Here is a 24,038-nt window from a genome sequence, read left to right as displayed (position 1 = left end):
AAACCTCTCACATATCCTACACAAAACATACTGATTTTTTTCAGTTGATTTTTTTTGTTTTTGTTGTTGTTAATGGACCAATACCTTTATTTATTTTTTAAAATATATTTTTAGTTGTAAATGGATACGCAATATCTTTATTTATTTACTTTTTATGTGGTGCCGAGGATCGAACCCAGTGCCCCACACATGCTAGGCAGGCATTTCACCACTGAGCTACAATAGCGAGCCCTGTCAGTTGATTTTCATATGTCAGGTTTCCTTTAATAAAAGCTTTCCTGGTACCTTAGATCTTAAAAAGTTTCTACAAGTCTGCTTTTAAATCAGCCTCTTCTCTCCCTCCTGCCTTTTTCCAGATAAAATCCTGCCCTGGAGAATGCCATCAATTCATCAACCTGTCAGTGCTGTTGAAGCGTCTCTTTTTCTTCATGGCCCCTCCCCACCAGGCAAGGACCCCATCTTTGTCATCCTCTTTGGGCAGCTGCTGAGTGCTAAGTTCACTCTTCCCTTCCTTTGTTCACAATTTAAGTGTCAGCATGATCTGAGCATTAGTTTTTTTCTAATCATAAATTTTTAACCAACTGATGGCTTTGCTTATTGCTTTTTAGCACTGCTTATTGCTTTTAGCAGTGAAATGGCTCTATATCCTGTGTTCTTTTGAATTTACTTTGAGGAGCTAGAATGTTATGTTCTGAATGATGTTTTCTATTTTTTCATAGTAAATAAGTTGAGCATCTAAGGGAAAATTTCTAGTATGGTGAGCCTTTGCCACCGAGGAAAACAGACTGTGCCACATGAGGTGCTCCCCTCCCACAGGAGCCCCTTCACCAGTCAGCACAGTTCTCTGCTTTCCCTGAAGCCATGTGGGTTTTTATTTTTTATTTGGAGACAGGGTCTCTCTAAGTTGCCCAGGCTGGTGTCAGACTTGGGATCCTTCTACCTCAGCCTCCTGAGTTGCTGGTATTAGAGGCACGTGTGCTACTGTGCCTGGCACTATCAAATTTGGGGACTCTTAGGGGATTTTTAAAAAGTTTTTGATGTAGGAAGAGTTTCCTATAATAAGTCCATTTTAGATAATATAAATTGAATTGTTTCATTTCTTTAAAAAATACACTAATATATTTCCTAGTTGAATTACACTTTAGTAATTAAGTGCACCATTGTTTTTTCCACCCAAACTGATATTTTTAACTGTTTTTAGAACTATGTTTCCCATTTTTGTGTAGTCTGTTGGTTCCTGAATTTTAATAAAATAGTACTGCTTCTTGTTAATCCATGCCTCTTTGAATTATCATCTCAGTGGTGGGATGGACCTGATGTGTGGCTTGCCTTGTGCAACCGTATGGTATGTCCTGTAAGAGGAACACAGCATGCTGACCCATGTGCTTCTCTGTATTCTTTATTGTGGTCAGTTGAGAAAGTACCGAGCTGGAAGGGCTGGCTAAGTCAGCGTGGGTTATACTGGAATATTGCTTTGACTTTACAAGGTGAGGAGTATTTAGGAAACTACTAGATCTAATGGGTAGGAACAAGGTAAAGTATCTGATGTGACTAATAATATACTATTTAACATTTCTTAGTGCATTTATGTCATGCTTCATTTAACTTTTTCATTTTGGAAACAAATGCATGCTCATTTTGGTGATGTTGGTCAATACCTAGTGATGTTACTGTGCAGTCAAAATGCTTTTTTATTTTTATATTTTATTTATTTATTTACTTTTTTTTTTTTTTTTTTTTTAATTCTGGTGGTGGTTCTGGGCATTGACCTCAGGGCCTCATACATGCTAGGCAAGTACTCCACCACTGAGCTACATCCCCAGCCCAAAATGCTTTTTTATATATTAAATTTGGAAATTAATTCTTGGTTCTCATGCATCTCATCATCCAATTGTCTGATGTTACTCTGATTTCCTTAATGATTTATTTCAGGTGGAGTTTGTCCAAAAATTTCCTCCAAAAGAAGCAGAAAATGTGCCTGTGTGGCAGTGTATTTCCTTCCAGGCGTTATCTACTGACCTGAGGAGACAGGCTGTGCGTGAAGTGGCCACAGTGGGCGTTGCAGAGTGCAAGAAGTGGCTGGGCAGCAGTCACACTCTGGGAGAGCTCAGCTCTCTGGTAAGATGATTTTGATGAGTCACTTAATTCATCAGCTGTTCACTGAGTTCTGCTTGAGATTGGTGATAAGAAGACAGACTCTGCTTTTAGGTCCCAGCAAGGTTTTCAGGTTGGTAGGGATCTCTGAGAAGCTTAACGTCTGGATTGTGTAAATTATATTGGGGGCAGTGTTCCCTTGTTACTCAAGACATGTTGAAACTCGATACTTAATTTGTGGTACTTTTGCTGACATATCTCTGCAGTAGACAGATGGGTTTAACAACATACAACTTCCATTTTATGACACCCCCCTGAGCCTTTATGGATCTTTCTACTTAGAATGTTTCCTTATAAAATATAAAAACTATATTTTATAGTTTTTATAAAGATAAAAAGTATATTAACTCGCATAGGAAAAGAGACTCATGTACTGTAAGGAGTAGAAAATACGTAACTAAGATAAAGCAAGTTGACTAGATTTGGTATATGTAGCAGAAGGTAATTGGAGAAAAATCAAGGAAGGATAGCGGCAGGACATTCAAAGACAATTTGAAGAGTTTAGGGTTTTCTCAGGATATGGGCTTCCATGTTGACAGTAAATGTTCTGATATTCTGTGTAATGTACTTAAGTATTATGATAACTTAAGATACTTACATATATCCAAGGGAAGCTGTTACATGCCTTTGTTTTAGAAAAACTGTAAATACCTAGTTAGGAAGTGGGTCACATTTTTGTATTTTATGTGCAACTAATTTATAGTGCCCAGCTAGCTTGGCTGGCAGAGGCTGAGTCTCTTAATGTGCACTACTTTCTCTAAGAGAGACAAAAGTTCTTTTATTTTATATTAGGAAAAATCACCAATTTTCTAAAATTAAATCATCCTTTAAAGTATGACCAAAACTTTTGTTCAGCAGGTTTTTGAGCATGTTTATTTTTAAAAGGAAGTAGGAAAATATTAAATAAGGAGCTGTATGGTAATTACATAAAGTATGGTTGTTTAATGTATTAAAAAATCATTGTTACTATTAGATTCTTATATGGCCTTCTCCCCTACCCCCATCACATCACACCACCAACAGCTCCATCCTGTCTAGAAGGAGATTTGAATATACCCGTAGACAACAGTGAGTCTGGAAAAGACAGTTTTTAAGTTTTAGCTTCCAAGTAGTATACTTCCTAAGTACTACATATGGTTATTAAATGTAGGGTTGCTGAGAAATCTCCAATTTTAAAATAATAGGAACAATAAAAATCTAGTAACCTGTAAAGATTACTGAATGCACAGTAATTTAAATTAGGCTGATCACACTGGCCACTGCTCAAACCTGTTCATTAAAATACAGTAGCTTCAACTGGGCACAGGGGTGCACACACACCTGGTAACCCCAGTGGCTTGGGAGGCTGAAAAAGGAGGATTGCAAGTTCAAAGCCAGTCTCAGCAACTTAGTGAGACCCTGTCTCAAAGTAAAAAATTTTAAAAAGGGCTGGGGATGTAGCTCAATGGCTAAGCACCCCTGCGTTTATCCCTGGTACCAAAAAAGTAAAAAACAATTACATAAAATATAGTACTGTTTTAAGTTGTTACGTTTTCAGCCTGAAAGGAAAAAAAAAAATGTAGAAAAATAAAAACCAAATGTTTCTGTGTATAAGGAAAGTTAGTTTTAATAAAAACTTATTTGTATTAAATAAATCACTAGAAAGATGGATTTGGCTCTTGGCGTCACTCCGCGTGGATTTCTGTGAAGAGCTCTAAGTAACTCACATATCCTATGGGAAAGATTGGGCTCCTGGTCCTTAGTCCAACTGGTTTCTGAACTCGAGTCGTTCTCTTCAATTTAGAACATAGTCCTCTCTGCTTTGCTTGCTGTATGTAATTCTGCTGGTGAGACTTTGGATATTGGGCAACAAACTGCAATTATGGAAGTTGGGAGTCAGCTTTGGGCTTTTTTAAACATTAAACAGGTAAGTGAAGCAAATAATCATTTTCTGGAAGAAGAAATTTTAAATATTGAAAAGTGAACAGGACGAAAATTTCCCTGGAAAGTAAAATATGTCTAATTTCTTGAGAAGCTACTTGTGATGCAAACTAAAAGCACTGACATGTACACTCAGGCAGTTCTTTTTCAGAGAGTGTTACAGAGTTATGGTAACAATCTAGTAAAGTCACAGTGACCATCTATTCTTATGGCTTGTTGGACCCTGTTTTAAAAATTTTCTCCGCTATTGGTTTCTGTTTTCTCTTGGGCTGACATAGTCTGCCTCTGATTCTCGGGCCTCTCATAAGATCTTCTGGGCGTGGAGTGTGCTCTGACCTGATGGTGGAAGAGCACACGTGGCTACTTTGTATTCCTCTTTCCTAGCAAAGCCAAAAGATTAAGCCATCAAGTCAAAATCAGAATGATAACTTCCTACACATGGTTGGAAACTTAAGTTTCTTAATTTAAAAATCTCAGTATGTTCTATTTTTTTGTAGTCAAAGGTAGAAATAAATATGTGATCTGTAGCAGCTGATGGAAACAGTCAGCATTTATAGTTCTGGGAAATAACTGAAATGATTTTGCAGATCCTGTTTCATCATCAGTGGTCAGATTACCTTCCTACAGCATTTTTAACTTCAACAATGCTTTCCTCCAATGCTCACACATCATTCAATAAATATTCACTCGGCCTTTCTGTGCTAGGGATGGATATAGTTTATTATAGTGTGACATAAACAATAGTTGTGAAGAAATGGAATTTTAAGACTAGGGAGCATACGAGTTTACAGTGGCAGACAAAAGTAATTAGATCTCCTTTAGACTTGAATCTTGGATTGAATCATGGATTTTTTTCCTAGCCAGGTGATCTTGAGCAAATTGTTTACTTTCTGTGACCCAGTTTAATAGTGAAATGAAGGTGATAAACTCTCCTTATGGAGGTATCATGAGGCATAGGTGAGGTAATAAACATAAAACACGAAGCCTGTTGCCTGGTGTATAATAAGTGCTCAATAAAAAGTTGCTACTGTTAGGGGCCGTTCCTGTTTAAGAAACTAACCTTTCTGTTTAGGACAGTGATGAAAGGGATGACATCATTTTGTATGGGGTGGGGTCGGACTGAAAGAACTGAAAGCAAAAGCTTTGTTGTTAGCACCTCTTGTCAATGACACACATAGTGAAATCTTCATTAAAACCATCTTTTCTCATTTAAGGTAATCGATCAGCCCTGTGTTCAGCAGACATTCAGCCTTTTACTCCCTCTGTTGGGATTTTTCATTCAGACTCTAGATCCTCAGCTCATAAGTCAGGTAAGAATAGTGACCAAGGAGTGTCACTTCCAAGGAAGTCCTTTCTCATTACTGCTCATTGCCTTTGTGTCGCGCCTTCCTTGCTAAACTGAACATGAGTGTCTGGGCTCCGGCTTCTTATCAGGCACGTCTCACCCTTCCTCCTCCAGTTGTCCCAGCCTTTTTCTCCCTGTTCTCTGTCACCTCAGGAAAAGGGAAACATTTTTTCACTACTGAGCAGTCTGAACTTTTGTGGTTGCTGTTAACTGCCCAAAATAAGCCCTGAGGCTGGGAGTCAATTCCCATGTTGAGCCCCACACCCCAGCCTCTTCCCAGGCACCCCGCACAGCTGCGGACCAAGGAGAGGAGCGCTGCTGCGTCCAGTCTGGTGGGGAGCTCAGAGCCTGGGCCACTGTCGGGGGGCCCTTCCTTAGAGACTGGGCAGAGGGAGATGGGAATGCCTTCATCTTGTCTGAAACGATTTAGCGGCTTTGGAACAAGTCCATACTGCACAGGATCCGTCCTCCAAGTCAGGGGTTAGCTTTAGCTCAGGTCAGGGGGAAACAAAAACTATTTACAAAGTAACTCTTCCTGTTCAGGAAGATGATGGAAGAAATGACATGTCATTTTGAATGTGGTGGGGTGGGACAGAAAGAACTGAAACCAGCAGTGGCTTTGTTTTTAGCACCTCTTGTCAATGACATGTACGTAGAGAAATTAGCTTAGGTACTTACTAGTAGGTGTACTCTTCTTACTATTTTATCACATGGATTTCTAAAGTAAAATGAGAATACAGTAAAATTATTGACACATTGTTCGTAATTTGAATTTGCTGGTTCTGAAAGTTTTAATATTCTTTTTGAAAAATTACTGAAAATCTTAAAAATGTATGCCCATCTTTAAATAATATCCAAAAAAACTTGTAAGGTTCCAATGTAATTGTTCATACAGGTATCAATTATGTTATCTGCAAAACCTAAAGTAGTAACTGTTTAGCCCTAACTTACAGAAAAAGTTTGCAAGTCTTGGCTTTAAATAGTGAACTTCTCTCAATAGAATTTAAAATACAAAATAATTTTAAGGTTTGGTGTGTGGCCTTTTTTGGGAACATGGAGATTGCCCCCAGGCTGGGAGGCAGGAGTGTGGCCAGGATCCTGAAATGGCCTCTCCACGTCTGAGGTGGGCGCCTGTCTGCACAGTGCTGCTCCCACTCACGGCTATGGTTTTCCTTTCCACAGGTAGTGACTCTGCAGACCTCCCTACTTAAATCAGAGCCTCCTGACCATGTGCGTTTGGCAATGTTGGATTTTGTGTCTTCTCTAGGAAAACTTTTTATACCTCAAGCTGTCCAGGTAATAATATTGTTAACTGTTGTTCCTGTACTGATTAAAAAAAAAAAATCTCTCAGCAGCTTGTTATTAGTGGATAGGAGAGCTACGTTGATTAGGTATCCTGCTACTTTGCTGAACTTAATGATGAAGGACTTTTGACTTCTGAAATTTTGTGGATTACTGGCAGTGAAGAGGGGGAAAGAAACATTTATCTTAATAGAAGGTGACTGTCAAAACAACTCATTTTCTTTCAGAAAAATATGTAGACATACAGATAGTTCATCTGTAGTCTGAGATAGAAGATGCTCATACCAGTTGGGCTCAGCTACAGTTTCTGAAGGCAGAAAGCTTTTTCATGCCTTCTGTCCAATAGTGTAATTAGAAACATTTTCATTTATATAAGTTATTTTTCTAGGCTTTGTATTCATGAATGGGCACCTGTTAGTTTTGAAAGACTTATAGAAAATGTTTCCCACTTACTGCTGACTCGTGACTACTCACTTACAAGGTCATCTGCAGTGGCCTGGCAATGCATGCCTACTGAGTTTTAAAGCAGACCTTAAAGCAAAAGAAGCTCCTCATAAATGGAGAGTTTTCCCTTTCTTATTCCTGTATGACTAAAATTGCTGAAATTCCAGCGATTTTAGGTAATTGACTTTTTTTTTATTCTTACCTCCAAGAGAAAGTCTACAAAAAGAGCTCAAAATTAAGGCCTTTATTTTATAATCCAAGCATGCTGTTAATTAAAAATCTTTGGCATCAAAACTTTAATTTCTAAAGACTTCTTGTTTATTCACAAATAAACTTCAGTATGCCATCTGTTTCTATCACGTCATTGTAGTCACAAGTGTAGATGTTAACAGTTTCTTTCCAATTCTTTTGGCAAAAGTATCCAAAGATACTTGCACTTGAGCTGGCTTATCCCAAAGTGCTGCTCTATTCATGCACAGCTGTGAACCCTGCATGGGCCAGAACCTGTGGAACAAATGTTTTATCACCAGAAATTTCAATGCCTGATACGTTCTCTGGGGAGAGGCCAGGGCCTGAAGAAATTTTGAGGATTTCTGAGCACACGGGACATTTAAAGCTATGAGATAAGATGGATTCATTTGTTCATTTAAGAAAATGAATGAGTGGTTGTCGTCAGGTTTTTTTTTAAAATATGTTTTAGTTGTAGGTGGACATAATACCTTTATTTTATTTATTTATTCTTATGTGGTGCTGAGGATTGAACCCAGTGCCTCACCGTGCCAGGCAAGCGCTTGGCCAATGAGCCGCAGCCCGGCCCTCGGGTGCTGTTTTAGTCCCAGGTGATACAATGAACTGGTAAATGGCAAGTCCCCAGTCTCTGCCTCTCAAGGCAGCAGACAAGGACGTGACAGGCAGCACGTTAAACAGAAGTGATGCTGTGAAGGAAAACAAAGCAAGGGGGACAGGGGCCCCATCTGAGGGGAGTCAGAGGGGTCCTCACTGGGGGAGGGTGACAGGGAAGTATGCGAGGCACTACACAGCATCTGGGAGAGTCGTCTTGGGCACTGGCAACAGCAAGCGTGGGCCTCCAGGTGGGAGCAGGCCTCATGTTAGGGAAGCAGTGCAAAGGCTCTGGGTCCTGTAGCCATCCGAAATGGGAAGCTATCGCTATGGGAAGGACTGAGTGCAGGAGTGCAGTGAGCCGCCATCCTGGGCACACACCTTCAGAAGGACAGGGATCTAGAAGGCTGGCAACTGTGGGCATCTGAATGTACTCAGTTACTGAGTTTCTTTTTCTGTACTTAATAAGGTTTGGTTCTCTTTTTAGGACAAAATTCTGCCCAGCTTGTCTTGTATTCTTGGCTTACTGCTAGCTGACAGGAACTGGCTGCTAGAGCAACATACCTTGGAGGCTTTTACTCAGTTTGCTGAGGTAATTACTTATAACGCGGACTTGTCAGTCATCACCAAAGAAGGTCCAAAAATTATTTACAGAGCTGCTTCTGCACCTTAGTTGTAAAACTTCTGCTGGAGGAAATGAGTCGTGTGCTCTACAGAATCTCAGATAAGGCCTAGAGAAGTGGGAGGTTCTGAAATCATTAGCGAGCCCTGGACAGGCCTTCACAGTGGCTTGACTAACTTGGACACTGTCTTCCAGACAGTGTTTTGGGGTTGAATGATGGTACATCTCATCCTGAACTATCCTGAGCTGAAGAACCGAAACCTGCTAGTTTGGGTCCTAGGGAAGGTGACTCCTCCCCGGGCTGCTTCTCCTCCGGTGGCTGAGCAGAGGGGAAGTCTCAACACTAGACGTGCACTGCGGCAATACAGCCGACTGTGAGCTCGCTGCCTTTGAATATCCCATAGCACTGTTTTCTTAGAGTTTTAATAAGGTAGCTCTTACAACTCATTTGTCTTTGCAAGTTGTTGAAATAATCTTAAAATTGATCTTGTTTATTAATCTTTTAATAGGGAACAAATCATGAAGAAATAGTTCCACAGTGTCTAAGTTCTGAAGAAACTAGAAACAAAGTTGTATCCTTTCTGGAGAAGGTATTTATTATGGAATTACCTTTTCTTTTCTGAAACTGTAATTATAACCAACTTAGCTTAAATTTTTCAAAATGCTCAGAGCAGTCCTAATCCAAAACACTCCAAAATCTAATACTTTTTGAGTGCCACAGTGGAAAACTCCATACTATAAAACTATTTCATACACAAAATCATTTAAAATTTTTCATAAAATTAACTTCAGGCTATAGTGTTTAAAGTTCACATGAAATATAAATAAATGGATTTTGTTTTTAGACTTGGGTCCCATCTCCAAAGTGTCTTAGTATATGGGGGTCGGGGGGGAACTCCGAGACACTTCAGTTCCAAGCACTTAAAACAATTGAGAACATATTACAAGTGAGAGAAGTGAAACTCCTGAAGTCCCTCTGTAGTTTGGGATAGAGTGGCATTGATAGTCCAGGCAGCAAGATGACACGTGGGGGTCCCTTTGCTGTTACTAATCATAATTAGATGCAGCTAATTATATAGGCTCTGAGGATCTGTTATTGTAGCTTAAGTATAATTTAGGCTTTTGTTCAATGATTGAGGCCAAGATAGTGACATTATATTTAAGGCATTTTTACATTTAGAACCAAAATTTTGAATCATAGGGATCCCATGTTTGTATATACTTTGAAAACTTCAAGATGGTGCTATCACCAAGTTGTAATTTAAAGGATAGTTGGGAGTACTAATGGAAATAATTCTAAGGTCACAAATCCAAGAAAAATTATTCATAAGCACTTACTTTAATATTGTGCCCATTGTTAAACCGGACTCTATGTTTAATATACGTAAGTACACCTACCTGCATGTATGACAAACTTCACGTATCTCACATTTGACACCTATCTTATGTTACATCTAAGCTGTACTTTAAGTCCATGAACACATCTCTCTTGCCAGTCTGCTCCTGCTTAGCTTATTTTTTAAGTAAAGGTTGGCAGACCACCGTTTTTTCTTGGAAAGAAGGCTGTAGGGCAGAGAAAACACTGTAGAGGGGTTTTTAGCCACACCCCATGAGCCCACAGGTTAAGTGACTTGATCTCTTCATCATCTGAATATTACACCGTTTGCCGTCTAGTAGAGAATGCTAATCTGTTGGTGTTTCCTTGGCTCTTCGTGGTCTTTGGCAGACTAGGTTTGTGGAGGAAACTGAAGCTGCCAAAGTGGAACGTGTGAAACAGGAAAAAGACATTTTCTGGGAACCCTTTGCTAACATGACTGCAGAAGCAGCAAAAGGGTCGTCCTCAGAGGTATGAGCTGCTTTCCAGTGTGCGCCAAGAAGCTCTGTGCTTATTATTTACTAATATAACAAAGTAGTTTTGGTTCAGTGCTTTTCCTCATGTTGAATTTCAAATCAGATCTAGACATGTAAAATTCTCCTGTTTTATGGTAGTTGCTCTTTGGAAAGTCTCATGTATTCTGACTGAAAGGTCACCAACGCACTGAACAGGAAGGCTAGAGAAAACGACGTCTTAAACATCGTACCAAACACACCTTTCAATGGTAGTGACCATGGGGGTCAGGGGTGGGGTGTTCGAAAACTGTACCCAGGACACAGAATGTAGTTGCTGAACCACAAAAGAAACCACTTGCCTTTTAAAGTGTTTAGACAGTCCCTGCCTCATTCATCAAACCAGTCTCTAAATTTTGGGGGGTGTCTTAAGAATCACATTTACCTACTGAAAAGCAGAAAGTTGACACTACTGTTGATATTCAAAATATTGTTTGGGGCACTATAAATACATTTGGAAGGATAAACTATATAATAGGATCAGTGTTTTACTCACAAAATCTCTGAAGTACAATTATGTTAGTTGTAGAAATAGGTCCCTTATGTATTTATTGTGACACTCCTCAGGAAGCTGTTGGCCCCACCCTTCATCCCTGTCCCTGTGCAATGTGTGATACTGTAGAAGTCTGACATTTTCTTAACGAGTTAAGTACAAGTGTTGGTGGGGGTGGGGGGACCCTAAGACAGACTTGGCTGTATCTAAAGAGTACTTGCTGGAATTACTGATCTGGGCAGCACTTCTCATCAGGAGCCCTTTGGGACAGCATCCTCATGTACACCCCCAACAAACCAGGACACTTGTAGTAACTAACATCTTGAATCCTGTGACAAACCAAAGCATCTTCATGTAGCATTCCAGATAACCAGGTGGGGTGAAGGGCCCTCCTGTCCTTGTGATCAGTGACGAGGAGGGGTTTTAGAATGGGCATTATGGTCTCACATTTCTCTCCTTTTCCAGCCTTGTGCAAAAAGAGCCCGCCAGGAGGTCCCCCTGGAAGAAGAGCACAGAGAGGCACTGCGAGTAGCAGCAGGGGCCCTGCAGACAACAGAGTCCCTGCTGCAGAAGGCTCCTGCTCCAGCCTGGCTTCTAGTGGAAGTGGAGACACTGCAAGAAAGGATCGAGAAGGTGAAACGCATGCTCCAGGGTGAAACTTGAACATCTGCATCCTCGGGAGACAGGACCAAGCCTGATCCTCTCTCAATTCCCAGGACATTTTGTAAATGAAAACACTGATTTAATTATGTTTGTACATTTTCTAGTACATATAAAACAGCTTTTGTAAAGGTGAATCTAGTGAAAATAGCCTTTATTGACATGTAGAGAACAGGATTGTGGGGGATATTTCTCATTAAGAACTTTGGTACAACGTAATACACGTGAACAGTCAGTGACTGCCCCGGTCCACAAAGGGCCTTTTACTCAGGACTACTGTAAACAAATAAATAAGCTGCCTAAGGAGACCGTAGCGATTTAAATCATTTATAATTTATAGCTAAATTTTTTTAAGTTGTATTTTCATAATAGACTACTCTTCTCACTGTTCAAGAAATGGCACAAAATTAAGCTAACCAGTTTGGGTTTTTATATTTATCGTCTTGACTTCCAGGACTGTCCTGGAAGAGGCAGTCCGCTTGGCCTGGCCTCGCCCGCTTGCTCTTCATGGAAACTGGCCTCAGTCAAATGCACACGGGCTCCTCCTCCCAGGAACCTGTGCTGAGCCTCCCAACCACTCGGCGCGCGTCCAGTCAGCACTTGAGGTTGGTCTCACGTCAGTTGGCACAGACTGTGAAGAGAGCTCCTGGCATAGGAAGCACAGGCTGCAAAAGGGCTTTGTCCACACAGCCTGGTTTTGAGGTATTGATTTTTTTTTTTTTAAAGGAATCATTGCTCCTAAAGTTCAGCTCATACCCGTTGTCACCAGTTATTATCTTCCCAGTTCAGCTCCCCTTCTTCTCCCCAGCCTTCAGCCTCTGCCTGCAACAAAGCACACCAACAGCAACTCACTGAACAAATCATATCCACATGTGGAAACTTTTTAAAGACCCAGCACTTGTTTTTGATGCCAGAATATTGTGCTTCATGCTAAGTGAAAGCTGAAAAGCAAGACTGCTTAGGTTCCAGCACGGAAGAACCTCAGCCCTGGAAGAACTTTTCACAACCCTATAATCCAGTAGTAACACTACTTTTTGCTTAATCTTTTTTCCAAATAACAAGGTTATTCATGCGACAACCAGACCGCCTAAGACTGTGCCCAGGCACCTCCTCCTGGGGAAAAAAGAATGCTGTTCCTAGGAACCAACTTGCTTAGCTTGAACATTTTAACCACCATGTACAGTAATCTTTCTTTCCTTTCACTGGGAGAACGTGCTGGGTACTATGAACTGGGACCTGAGGGAAAACCCTTGATTTAATATTAATAGCAGCTTAATCCAAAAAATACTACTCACTTCACTCATTTCTGCTGCAGCAAATTTTGAGGAAAACTGCATCCCAGGCGAGACATCATCCGTTTCTGTCCTCAGTTCAGGTAAAATAAGAAACGTGGATGAAGGCTTAATTTCTGGGATCATGTCTGCAAACCAGTCCAACTCAGGGTCTTGTGCTGGCTTCCTTTTCACTTGGATTGTAAACTCTTCTCCTAAGCCAAGTTCTGATGGAAGTTTAAGGGGCCTTTCTTGTGACAGCACTTTTGGTGGCTTGATTTTGTCCGGGTCACTCTGTGCTAAACTGGTCTTTTGGGGTGGGCTTGATTTCAAAGGTGTAGGTTCCTCAGTGAGGGGCAGTGAAGCAGGGATGGGCGTCTGCTCCCCTGAAGTCACAGGTACTGCAGCGGGGATCCCAGCTCCCAGGGTTATTCCAGCCCCTCCACTTCTGGGCTCCTCGGCAGCAGCATCACAGGGTTCTGGAGGCCAGATCTGTGTGCCCATGGTTTGGTTCTCAGGCTCCGTAGGTTCATTCCAGTCAGGCCACTCCTCAGATTTCTTAGGGTGTGATGGGAAATTTTCACTGTCTCCTGAAGTACTTTTGACATCTGAGATTCCGTTCATGGGAAATTTAACAGACTGAGAAAACTGATCACCTGTGAGGATATGTATAAGAATTCTCACAAAATGGTAAGAACAGGCAATATGTTGGGGTGTGGGATTAGCATGATACGGTATAGCTCTGATTACTTGGAATTATCCATGCATACCAAACCAACAAGAGATCCTGCAGCAAGTAACACCAAAGATGCCATACAAATTACCCACTTCCTGTACAGTACTTACATACTATTAATTCAATGGAAGCATGTCGTGTAACAAACTAGACATTTAGGACGAAATATTCCAAACATACTGCTTGCTTATCGGCATAATTGTCCATAAATAAGTATACAAATACCCTAAGCCAAGTCAAGATGGTAAATACATACACCTTGAACAAAGTGTGCTCAAATAAGTTTGCCTAACATGTTAACTTACAAGTATAGTTAGGGTGCTGAGAAACCGTAGGCAATGTGTCAACTCTGCTACCATTTTCCCAAACATTTTAACCACAGAACCCTTTCTTAGCATGCCCCTCAACATCTTTGGGTGCCATCATTCTTGGTACAATTTGGAAGATGCACTGAGGCATCAAATCCCCAAGTAAAGCATACGGTACAAAAAAGAATACAAGTAATGTTGACTTGTTCTTCTTACCAGTAACCAGGAGGCGGCTAGAAACATACCCAAGAGTCTGGGGAGATAACATGAGATGACCACTAACCAAATTTTCAGAATTTAAACTTAATTTTTTTACTCTCAAAAAACATTCATCCAAGCAATGGAAACTGTAAATTTAGTATTTCTACCTGTCTGTAAAAGAGTACTGTAGTAATCTTGCTGTATGGACTTCTTGCTGCTGATGGGCATGTTGCCAGAAAGGAAGCACTTAGGGAATATGATAGAAGGTTTCTCCAAGGCTGGCGAGATCTGACTGTGCTGGCTGCAGCCGACGTGCAGAGGAGAATCTGAAGGTAAATAAAAACTCAAAAAATGAAAGGGCTAGTAAATTTCTTTTAGATCTATCACATTTGATGAGCAGCAGTTAAAGGAAATGGGTGTATTTAACTAACACAGATGGAAGAGAACACCTTCCAGGACACGATCCTGTCGTGGAACAGATAGCCTAACCCCTATGTGCACTCCACAGTGGTGATGGAATAGAAGGGATTCCAGCATCAAACAAATACAACCTTTGGGATACCTAGCAAAAAAGTTACAGCCAATATGAATCTACTGAATACTACAAAAGTATATACTTTAAAATGGTTGAATTTTATGCTCTGAATATTTAACCCCAAACCAAAGGGGTGGAGGTGTTTCAAGAAAATGTCTTTTACAATTTACCAAAATGTTGTGATTGGACGTTGGTCAAAAAAATGGTAGCAAAACTTGGCTCAGTTCTTCCTCTGCCTTGAAGTGAGGGTGGGTGGAAGGGCCTGGGATGAACGACAACTGGCAAGCCCCCAGCTCCTTCACACCCAGCCTGCAGCCTGCCCTCTGCTGGCACCACTGTCTCCTCTGCGGAAGTTCCTGTTTCCCTTGCCCAGTGTCCTCTGAGCAGGTCCATGGCTTCCTTTTAGGCAGAACGACTAACCTGTCGTGAAGCTCAACATCAGCCCTTGTTTTAAGTCTGACCATGCAGGTACCGTCTAAGAGGTATCCCTAGACCTGTCTCCTCCTTAGCAGCCCCGTCACTGCACAGAAGAGCTGCACTTGACTCTAAGCTGGGCACACGGGCTGCTGCCAGGGCTCACTGGGTCTCATAATGAGGAGCCCAACTCAGTCACCAGGATTACACCTCTCTATCCTCTAGATTCTTATCTGGTACTGCTGCTCTGGTGTTTTATCATTAAGACTACACAATGCCACTATGTATGGTGTGTCAAAACGCATCCCTGTTTAACTACTTAGAACAAATAAAATTTAGAAAGATAAAAAGACTACACAGTAATCTGGATCATGTACCTGAATATTTCAGGAAACAGAATATCAATAGTAGATAACTCCACCCTATAAGACAGATGTGAGGACTGGGAGCTCTCGCGGAACCAGTGTGCAAACATGCCCCAAGATATCCCCAAGTCTTATCCTATGCCCGCAGCCCCTATGATGTAAAAATAAACCTCTCTTGTTTGATGTAATCTGTTAAAAGAATTGGTAACACCACCAACTGAATTCAGTATGTACATTTCACAGCTGACAACGAGGCAAGAGCATCTCTGGCCTTGTCCCTGGCACCCCTTTGACCACAGCAACCCTGGTTTCATCAGCACTAAGAATAACTGAACTCCCCAAACTTCAGAAACCAATGTTGCTTTAAAGATTGGGTTGGCATCAATATTAGACAAAGGCCTACATGAAGCTCTTTGCTGCTAACCATCCCATGCTATCTACTGACAATCAGAATGGAGTTAGATACCAGGAATTTTACATTGTGATCATGTATGGTGTGTCAAAACGCACTTGACCGTCACGTATAATTAGAATAAAATTTTTTAAAAAGATAATAATTAAGACTACACAGTAGCTTGGATCATATATCTGAATACTTCAGGATACAGAAGGTCAACAGCTAGATAATTCCACCCTATTCAAGGTATACAAAGTAACAAAAAAGCAATGATGTTGTTGACACCAAGTTCTTTTAAGTATCTAAAAATCAACACATTTTCACCCAATAGATGAAAAAAAAATCAAAGGAACTAAAATGTCTAGTATTAAAGAACTACTTCGATCTTCCTGGAAACTGATGTTGTCCACTAGAATATAAAATGCCTCCACCCCAGGGGTCTCCTGCTAAGACAACATTCTATTGCCCTGACACCCAAACTGCACGAAGACTCAAACATCAGGGTGACTACTGCAGCACTCCTTATAGTGATCAAAGACCCAGAAACAGGGCTGGGGCTCAGTGTAGAGAGCTCGCCTCGCACATGCAAGGCCCTGGGTTTGATCCTCAGCACCACATTAAAAATGAATAAATAAATAAAGTTAAAAAAAATTAAAAACAAAACAAAAACAGAAATAGATACGCTATCCATGAGTCAGTAGGTGAGAGAGTGAATTAAATTCAATGAACTATTAGGCCAAGAATCATCCACACGGGTACCTGCTGACCTGGACACGAGTCCCTCCATGAAAGCAGGCTGGGGCCTTGTGTGTGGTGCTGTTTCGGTTCCCTTAGACGCCATGTAAATGGATGTGTACAATCCATCTATGTGTGCCCCTATGTAGGCTTCAAAAGAGATATGAAAAGCAGATACCTCCACCCCTACAAGGACTCAGGAAAGGGAAACAACCTTTTCCTTATACTTCTTTGTATCATTTAACTGAATGTACCCTCCTGCTTTATTTGTGTAACATTAAAAATCCAATTAAAAAAAAAAAAAAAAAAGCTAGACTTTTCAATCATTCTTACCTTGTGGGGAAAGGTCAACAGTTTTAGTAAAACTTGGGGCAGTACGCTTGAAGATCTTGGTTCTTTCTCCTCCCACAACCACTTCTGGTCCAAGGAGAGAGACTAGCACTGCGAGGCTATGAAGAGTAATTGACACAATGGAATCGCTGGTGTCACGAAGGCCCAGTAACACCTATGAGGCAATGAGGAAAGGAGTGTAGATGACCACAGAATCTGTCTTTCCTCTCTGTAGCCAAGCAACTGGGCTGCACTCAGAATGTGCTTGCTCAGATGAACCAGGCATACTTGCACGACTACAATCCCAGCAACTCAGGAAGCTGAGGCAGGAGGATTGCAAGTTTGAGGCCAGGCTTGGCAACTTAATGAGGCCTAAAGGCTTAGTGAGAACCTGTCTCAAAACATAAAAAAAGAACTGGAAATGTGGCTTGGTGGTTAAGCACCCCTGGCTTCAGTCCCCAGTGCCTCACCTGAAAAACTAAATAAAAATAAAATCAAAACAAAGTTAAATAACATTAGAAACCAACACAAAATTACTCCATTAAATTGCTACAAAAGCAATTTTAGGTGTTAACTGTTCACCTCTGAACTCAACTCACTGAAGAACCTGACACTCAGGCTGGCCATGTGCTGCCGACCACACTCAGAACCACCCACCTTGGGCACTTCATAGTCCATTCCTGGTCCTTGCCCCTCTTCCCAGCTCTACACATCCAGGGGTGGAACCTTGGACATCTTTGTTTATGACACAGATAACACCTGCCCCCAAAATGAGCTAATATTTTTAATATTTATTTTTTAGTTGTAGTTGGACACAATGCCTTCATTCATTTTTATGTGATGCTGAGGACTGAACCCAGGGCCTCGCATGTGCTACGCGAGCACTTTACCGCTGAGCCACAACCCTAGCCCCTCTTGCCTGGTAATTTAAGCTGGAATTTGGAGAAACTGCTTACCTCTGTGGTTAAAATGAGGAAAGTAACCTGGAAGTTACGGGACAACCAGACTTGGCCATGTGCACCCCAGGACAATGAAAGCTGGTCTTCAGAGCATTTTCAAAAGTGAAAGATGCAAAAGGAAAGAAAAAAAGTGGAGCCCACACAGCGGGGAGTTCTGTGGCACTGGGTTCCACTTATGTAGCCCAACGTCCTTTCACTAAATTCCTTTTACTTTGGTTGGTTTAACATGGATTTTGGTTACTTGCAATCCAAAGCATCTTAACTAAGACAGTCACGTGCAGATATCAGGAGAGGTTTTGCCCTACAAGAGGAGGACCTGCAAAGCATCTGTGCTGACCAGACACAAGGCAGGTTCACTGGCCCGCCTGAGGGCATCAGCAGTGCTGGGTTCCAGCCCCAAGTCTGCGGCACAGGGGATCACAGGTTTCCAGCAGGACTAGCAAGACTGGGACTAGTGCCGACACACCGGGCACTTCTCCAGGCAGGCCGCAGAGCTGAACTAGAGCCTGTGTCTGTGCATCTGAGCGCAAGACTGGTGCTGGGATCACACAATCACCCAAGCCCCAGACCCATCCTCCCCACACCTCTCCATCCAGTGGGAACCAGAGTCCTGCCCCTCCACCTTCTGTGCCCTCGGTGTCTGCTACCACATTGCCCCCGTCCTGCCCTCTCTCAGATGACTATTCCAACAGCTTCCCAGCTCATCTCCCTTCAGGGTCCACTTGCCCCTGCTACCAAAGTGAACTCTCCAACACTCAGAAAGCGTCCCAACCATTCTCCTGCAGCGGAAGCAGTGTTTCAGACATGAGAGCTTCTGTCGTCTTTTGCTTGCTGAACACCTGCTCACATTCCTACCACAGCCCAATCTAAGGCCTAGGACAAATCTATTCCAGAGCTAGAAATCTTCCAGACACCCTTTATCTTCCAGCTACCTGCAGGTATGAACACAGGTCTAGGCTGTGGTAATCAAGCTCCCCAGCGACCCACAGTGAAGGACTTCTGTGACTCACTTTAACCAGGAGGATGTGGCATAAATGACTTCTGTTAGCCAAGAGCAGTCATGAAATAAGTCCCCCTTCCTTACTAGAAGAGCCATGTGGAAATGTCATACAGAGGGACAGGGCCTGTGACTGAGAGTTCGTACACTGAGAGAAAGGTCCAGCTTCCAAAGCCCCCGCTGGCCTAGCCTTCACCCTCCTCTCCCAGGTCACAGACCATCCTGAGTGTGTCAGCCTGGGGGGCCCAGATGACTGAAGCCCGTGGCTGACATCATGGGGATCTCTGGAGAGTCCTGTCAACCCAAAGAATCAAGAGGATTGATAAAATGAATTATCGTTTTAAGGTACCATGTTTGGAGGTGCTGTGACACACAGCGACAGACAACTGAAACAGCCTTCTTGCTTATCAGATCCTGGAACACGGGGAGTGTTAATCTCAGGAAAATTATTTGAGAGACACCATGGAATTGGTATCTTTAATTTTTTTTAAGCCTTGTGCTGGGTTGAAGAGCACCCCTATAAATTCATAATGATATAGAATGTGATTTGTAAAGGAAGTTATAGTGGATCAGGTGTCCTTCTGATAGATTGGTGACCTTTTCAGAAGGCAAATCTGGGACACAGAGCAGCTAGGTGACAACAGGCAGGATGGAGCAATGTGCCCGCAAGCCAACTGCTGAGCACTGCCAGGAGCACCTCAGCACCCAAGGGGCAGAGGAGGCTCCTCGTCCACAGCCTGCAGAGGCCTGGTCCTGCCGGCAGCCTGGTTTCAGACTCTGGGACGGAGAGCCGGCTGCGCTGCTGTGGCTGTCACCATGCAGGCCGGGTGAGCTGTTACGGCATCGACAGGGAATTGCTACAAGCCTGGATCCTTGGGTGGGCAGATAATAAGGTTCCCTAGTGGTGATAAGCAGTCTGAAAACCACCAATAGGAATACTCTCATGTTCTCTACACTAATAATAATTATGTTACAATAACTTGTGGCCAATCACAGTTTATGTTCCCCAAATAATTCTTGTTCATTTTCTCCAAAAAATAAATTAGCAAACAATTAGTTTCTCCCACATAAAGACCAAGTATGAGCCAGGTGTGGTAGTGCACACCTATAACCCTAGTTACTTGGGAGGATGAGGCAGGAAGAGCACAAGTACACAAGTTCAAGGCCAGCCTTGGCAACTTAATGAGTCTGTCTCAAAAAAAAAAAAAAAAAGGCCCAGGGGTGTAGCTAGTGGTAGCAGTACAGCACCCTGGTTCAATCCCTAGTACAGCCGAACAGGTGGGCCAACAGGCCACAGGCTCCAGGGCCTCCTGTGCGAGGGGAAGGGAACGCGGTTTTAATTCGGCCATCAGCGTTCCAGGAGACCCTCGCACCAAGCTCTGCCTCCAAGGCTTTCTAAGCAGACACCACAAACCCTCTTTTTCCTTCCAGACCCCAGATGAGCAGCACCCTTGGCCCGCTCCTTCTCACGGCCTGGGGGAGGCTCTGGCCCCACGGCCGGCCTGGTCTCTGACCTGCGGCAGGACGACTTTCTTGAGCTGCTCCTGAGTGAAGTGCTCCACGTAGGCCTCGATGTGAGACAGCAGCACCAGCCGCACGTGCTCCTCATGAACCTGGAACAGCTGAAGCAGCACGGGGATCACCCGCGCCTGGAACAGGGCTGGCGAGAGCAAGCAAGGCGTGTCTCCCTGTGCATTATCTACCCCCAAAAGTGGAGGTTACAGGTGAGAAAGTAAATGGTTTCAGTGCAAAGTCCTGAACACAGTTCATAAACAGCCCAGAACACAGGTACTAAGTACTCTTCTCAATTCTTAGGCCCCACGCCAAAGAAGGGCTCTTCTATCAACCTAAAACCACTCCAGGTTTAACTGTGGAAATGTTTCTGAAAGAGTGGAGAGCACACTTCACAACACACAGAAAGCCTGTATTTCAACAGGATTCTGAATGAGCAACTTGATAAATTTATGTTCAATCAGTGAGGAATTTCTCATACTAGATCAGATTAGGGACATATCATATCATTGCGATTATATTTGCAAAATTAGAAGCAGTTAAGTGCTGCCAAGAGCTTTGATCTAGTATGGCAGTGATGAGAACAGTTATCAAACAGGAATGCAGAGGACCATCGGGGGTCTTTCAGTGGGTATGCCCATGTCCTGACTCAGTCTGGCCCAGAGCAACAGGCAAACACATGAGCATTCAAAAGAAGCAATGAAGTGATTCAGAGGTTCACCCCTGTCTGAGATCCACCAAGTAACAGAATGAAAGAGCTAAGAAGGACAATCCAAGGTTTGAAGGAATGACACTGAATAAGAGATACAAAAGAATGACATTGAATAAGAGATACAAAAAGATAAAACAACTTCCCACCACACTGGCTTTAACATAATTTGTTGAACTGAAATTGTTTAAGAAAATTAATTTTTAAAGCAGATCCTAGTTAAAAAATTCTGTAGTGTAAAATTTATGCTGCACTCCTAACCTGATGTGTTACCCCCTTTAGTGCTATAAAGTTATAACGTTTCAAAGCAATAATTCCATTCCACATTCAGGAAAAAACCTGCAGCCAAGTAGTAAACTGAGCTCAGTGATTTTCAGCCTCCTCACTGAAAATGGAAAATAAACAGGTTGTTCTGGAAAGTCAGGGGTGCAGGCCTAAGTGACTCAGAGCAAACGCGACAGTTCTTTGCAGGTACACACCTTACCTTAGACCTTCCCCAGGGTGTCCCACCTGAGTCCCACGTGTCTACATCTGTAACTACCACCCATCAACCTGACCCTTGGGGAAGGTGATCCATGTTTATCCTGTGGGCTTTGTATCCATAGAAGCCAAAAACTGCTCTCTACTTTTAGAACCAACATTGAACTAAACCATTCAGTAATTTCACTTTGCTCCAAAATGGACCAACAGCCACAAAACTTATTGATCACCAAAACCACGTTGAAAAAGAATTCACCTTTTTTGGGGCCAAGCAGATGAGGAAGAAAACTCTTGACAGCTACTGGCTCTGCAAACACCAACTGATTCAGCAGAAGAGGTACCAACCTCGAAGCTATTAATTCCTCTGACAAGCAGCTGACTCTATCCAGCAGAAATCTGAGGACAAAAAAGCAAAGGAAAGCCTGGGAAATTAATGACGACACTCTATCAACTCTCCTGCACAGGTCAGCTCCTCACGGCCTCCCTCCCACTTCTACCAAAGTGGTGCACTTCCAGAGGTAGCTGGGAAAGGTGAGGGGAGCGGGGCAGTCTCCAGGACCCTGAGACACATGCAGTAAGTGTGACCACGGCCAGCCAGCTGCCACACTATTCGCCAAGCTAGGGAGCTCTCGCAACAGATTACCCCTTATAATGAAGTGATAAGTGGCCAAAGTGTCCCCCAGGCCCCCTGATAGCCAGAGGCTTCCTAGATACAGATACTTTCTCAGATTTAAAAAATGCAAGATATTCCATTATCTAAAGTTTTCAAAGTAAACAAAAATACAGGCTTTTATTTTTAACCTTGTTGATTAAAATATACATAAAAGCATTCTATTGAGAAATAAGATAGGTAGCAACAGGGATAATATCCCTCCTCATAACCACCCTTAACAGATAACCTTGCCTCCATCTTTTTAGAAGCAAGCCCCCTCATGCGAGTCCCCGGTGTCTACATCTGTAACTTCCACACCATCAACCTGACCCTTCAGACCCCCACACCAACACGGACGGCGGACTGTACCCACCCTCACCCCCACCTCCTCCCAAGGCCACCCCGCCCAGCCTCTGCCCCAGCATCCCCTTCTCACCTCTCTTCCATCCCTAGAAAGCCCTTCCTTGACACTGGCTCCTTCAGTGTGACGGCCACCCTTCTCGCTATGTTCCTGGGAGGTCTCACCCAGGGTCCACCTAATGCTCTCACCCCTCCGTGGACCCAGTGCCCGACGCACACAATACTCAGACTGTGTGTGGACACTCCTGCCATGAACAAGAGCCGCCTCCTGCCTATCCTGGCCTTGGACTCTGCCCTCCAGCAGGGCAGCTGCCTGCTTCCCACTGGAGTCACCTGGGTCTTGCCCTGGTGCCTGCTTTCCTGCGGCCCCATCTGAACAGCATTCCTGGAGCACCTGCTCCGGTCCTGGTTCGCGCAGTTCCCGCCAAGCTCTCCTGCTGTACTTGCCCCCTGTGTAAGCACTAGCAGGCGGGTATCTGTTTCCCTCACCAGGCCGCTCCCCCAGGGCCTCGCAGAAAGCCAGGCATGTAGGAAGTGTTCAGTAATGTTCTGAAATAAACCAAATGACAGCCTCACCTTCTCCAGATCTCCTCAAGTGATTACAGGGACTAAATCTAAGTTAGTAAATTTATGGTCTCGACTTCCTGAACTTACTTGAAGAATTCAGTTTTCTCCTCTTCACTCTTCAATGTTAAGCTTTTCAAGAAATTTACAACTTCTAGAAAATCATTTCTAAATACCAAAAAGAAAAAATAATGTAGTTCAATAGATTAGAGTAGGCATGTTAAATATTGAAGCCATAACCAAAGACTGCACCATTATAATTTTCACAAAGAAACATTCTCTATGCCATTTAAAAGATTCCAAGTGGCTAATGAGACAAAGACTATGAGAATCTAATATTTTAAGAACATGAGAGATCTGTAAAGAGGATATAAACGATACAAACGCACATATGCTAACAGGCTTAATGGTCTTAAAAGTCACAATCATCCTCCAAGTTTTTTTCTAACAGGATATTGTTAAATGAAATGTCCTGAAGAAATGACATTATCATTACAAAATATGTGTTGATTCCCAATTCTCCTCTGATGAAGTAAAACCATGAAAGAGGACTGACTGGGAAAGTGGGATTTCTGTAAAAGTCAGGAAGCTTTTCGTTTTTCTTGCTATAAGTTAGTCTTTTTTTTTTTTTTTGGTAAGGCAGGGTCAGTTTCTTATGTAGTTTCCAGAGCCCCAAAGCTGTGGACCCTGGGCTTCAAGGAAGTGTTGCTCACATCTGCCCTGTGGACAGTGGCCCAGGGCTTGAGCACAGCAGGCAGAGCAGGCCTGGTGGGCACAACTGCCAGGGGCCTCCAGATCTGGCTTCCTCATACACTTGACTTCAAACAGCCCAGGGTTAGGGCATCA

General features: G+C 42.8%; 2 protein-coding genes across 14 annotated transcripts in view; one reads left to right on the top strand and one right to left on the bottom strand.

Annotated features, from left to right (window-relative positions):
- The window catches only part of Firrm (FIGNL1 interacting regulator of recombination and mitosis), a 363,157-nt gene extending 351,428 nt beyond the window's left edge, over positions 1–11,729 (top strand). For all 5 annotated transcript variants that reach the window (XM_026405226.2, XM_026405225.2, XM_026405224.2 and 2 more), the window contains 9 exons: positions 357–446; positions 1,933–2,118; positions 3,938–4,060; positions 5,289–5,384; positions 6,602–6,715; positions 8,493–8,597; positions 9,137–9,217; positions 10,354–10,473; positions 11,473–11,729. In XM_026405226.2, coding sequence (XP_026261011.2) covers positions 357–446; positions 1,933–2,118; positions 3,938–4,060; positions 5,289–5,384; positions 6,602–6,715; positions 8,493–8,597; positions 9,137–9,217; positions 10,354–10,473; positions 11,473–11,670 — 1,113 coding nt within the window. In that variant the 3' untranslated portion in view covers positions 11,671–11,729. The remainder of the gene's footprint in view (positions 1–356; positions 447–1,932; positions 2,119–3,937; positions 4,061–5,288; positions 5,385–6,601; positions 6,716–8,492; positions 8,598–9,136; positions 9,218–10,353; positions 10,474–11,472) is intronic.
- Positions 11,730–12,361: 632 nt separating this feature from the next.
- Scyl3 (SCY1 like pseudokinase 3) overlaps positions 12,362–24,038 on the bottom strand; it is a 32,756-nt gene continuing 21,079 nt past the window's right edge. For 8 of the 9 annotated variants that reach the window (XM_026405234.2, XM_026405236.2, XM_026405231.2 and 5 more), the window contains 7 exons: positions 23,283–23,360; positions 21,873–22,012; positions 20,430–20,614; positions 16,963–17,134; positions 14,351–14,509; positions 12,963–13,594; positions 12,362–12,489 (listed from right to left, as the gene is read on the bottom strand). In XM_026405234.2, coding sequence (XP_026261019.2) covers positions 12,430–12,489; positions 12,963–13,594; positions 14,351–14,509; positions 16,963–17,134; positions 20,430–20,614; positions 21,873–22,012; positions 23,283–23,360 — 1,426 coding nt within the window. In that variant the 3' untranslated portion in view covers positions 12,362–12,429. The remainder of the gene's footprint in view (positions 12,490–12,962; positions 13,595–14,350; positions 14,510–16,962; positions 17,135–20,429; positions 20,615–21,872; positions 22,013–23,282; positions 23,361–24,038) is intronic. The other variant, XM_026405235.2, reaches the window with a different exon arrangement.

Source organism: Urocitellus parryii, chromosome 9, assembly GCF_045843805.1.
Source record: "Urocitellus parryii isolate mUroPar1 chromosome 9, mUroPar1.hap1, whole genome shotgun sequence".
Taxonomy (NCBI): Eukaryota; Metazoa; Chordata; class Mammalia; order Rodentia; family Sciuridae; genus Urocitellus; species Urocitellus parryii.
This window is presented reverse-complemented; position numbering and strand designations above follow the sequence as displayed.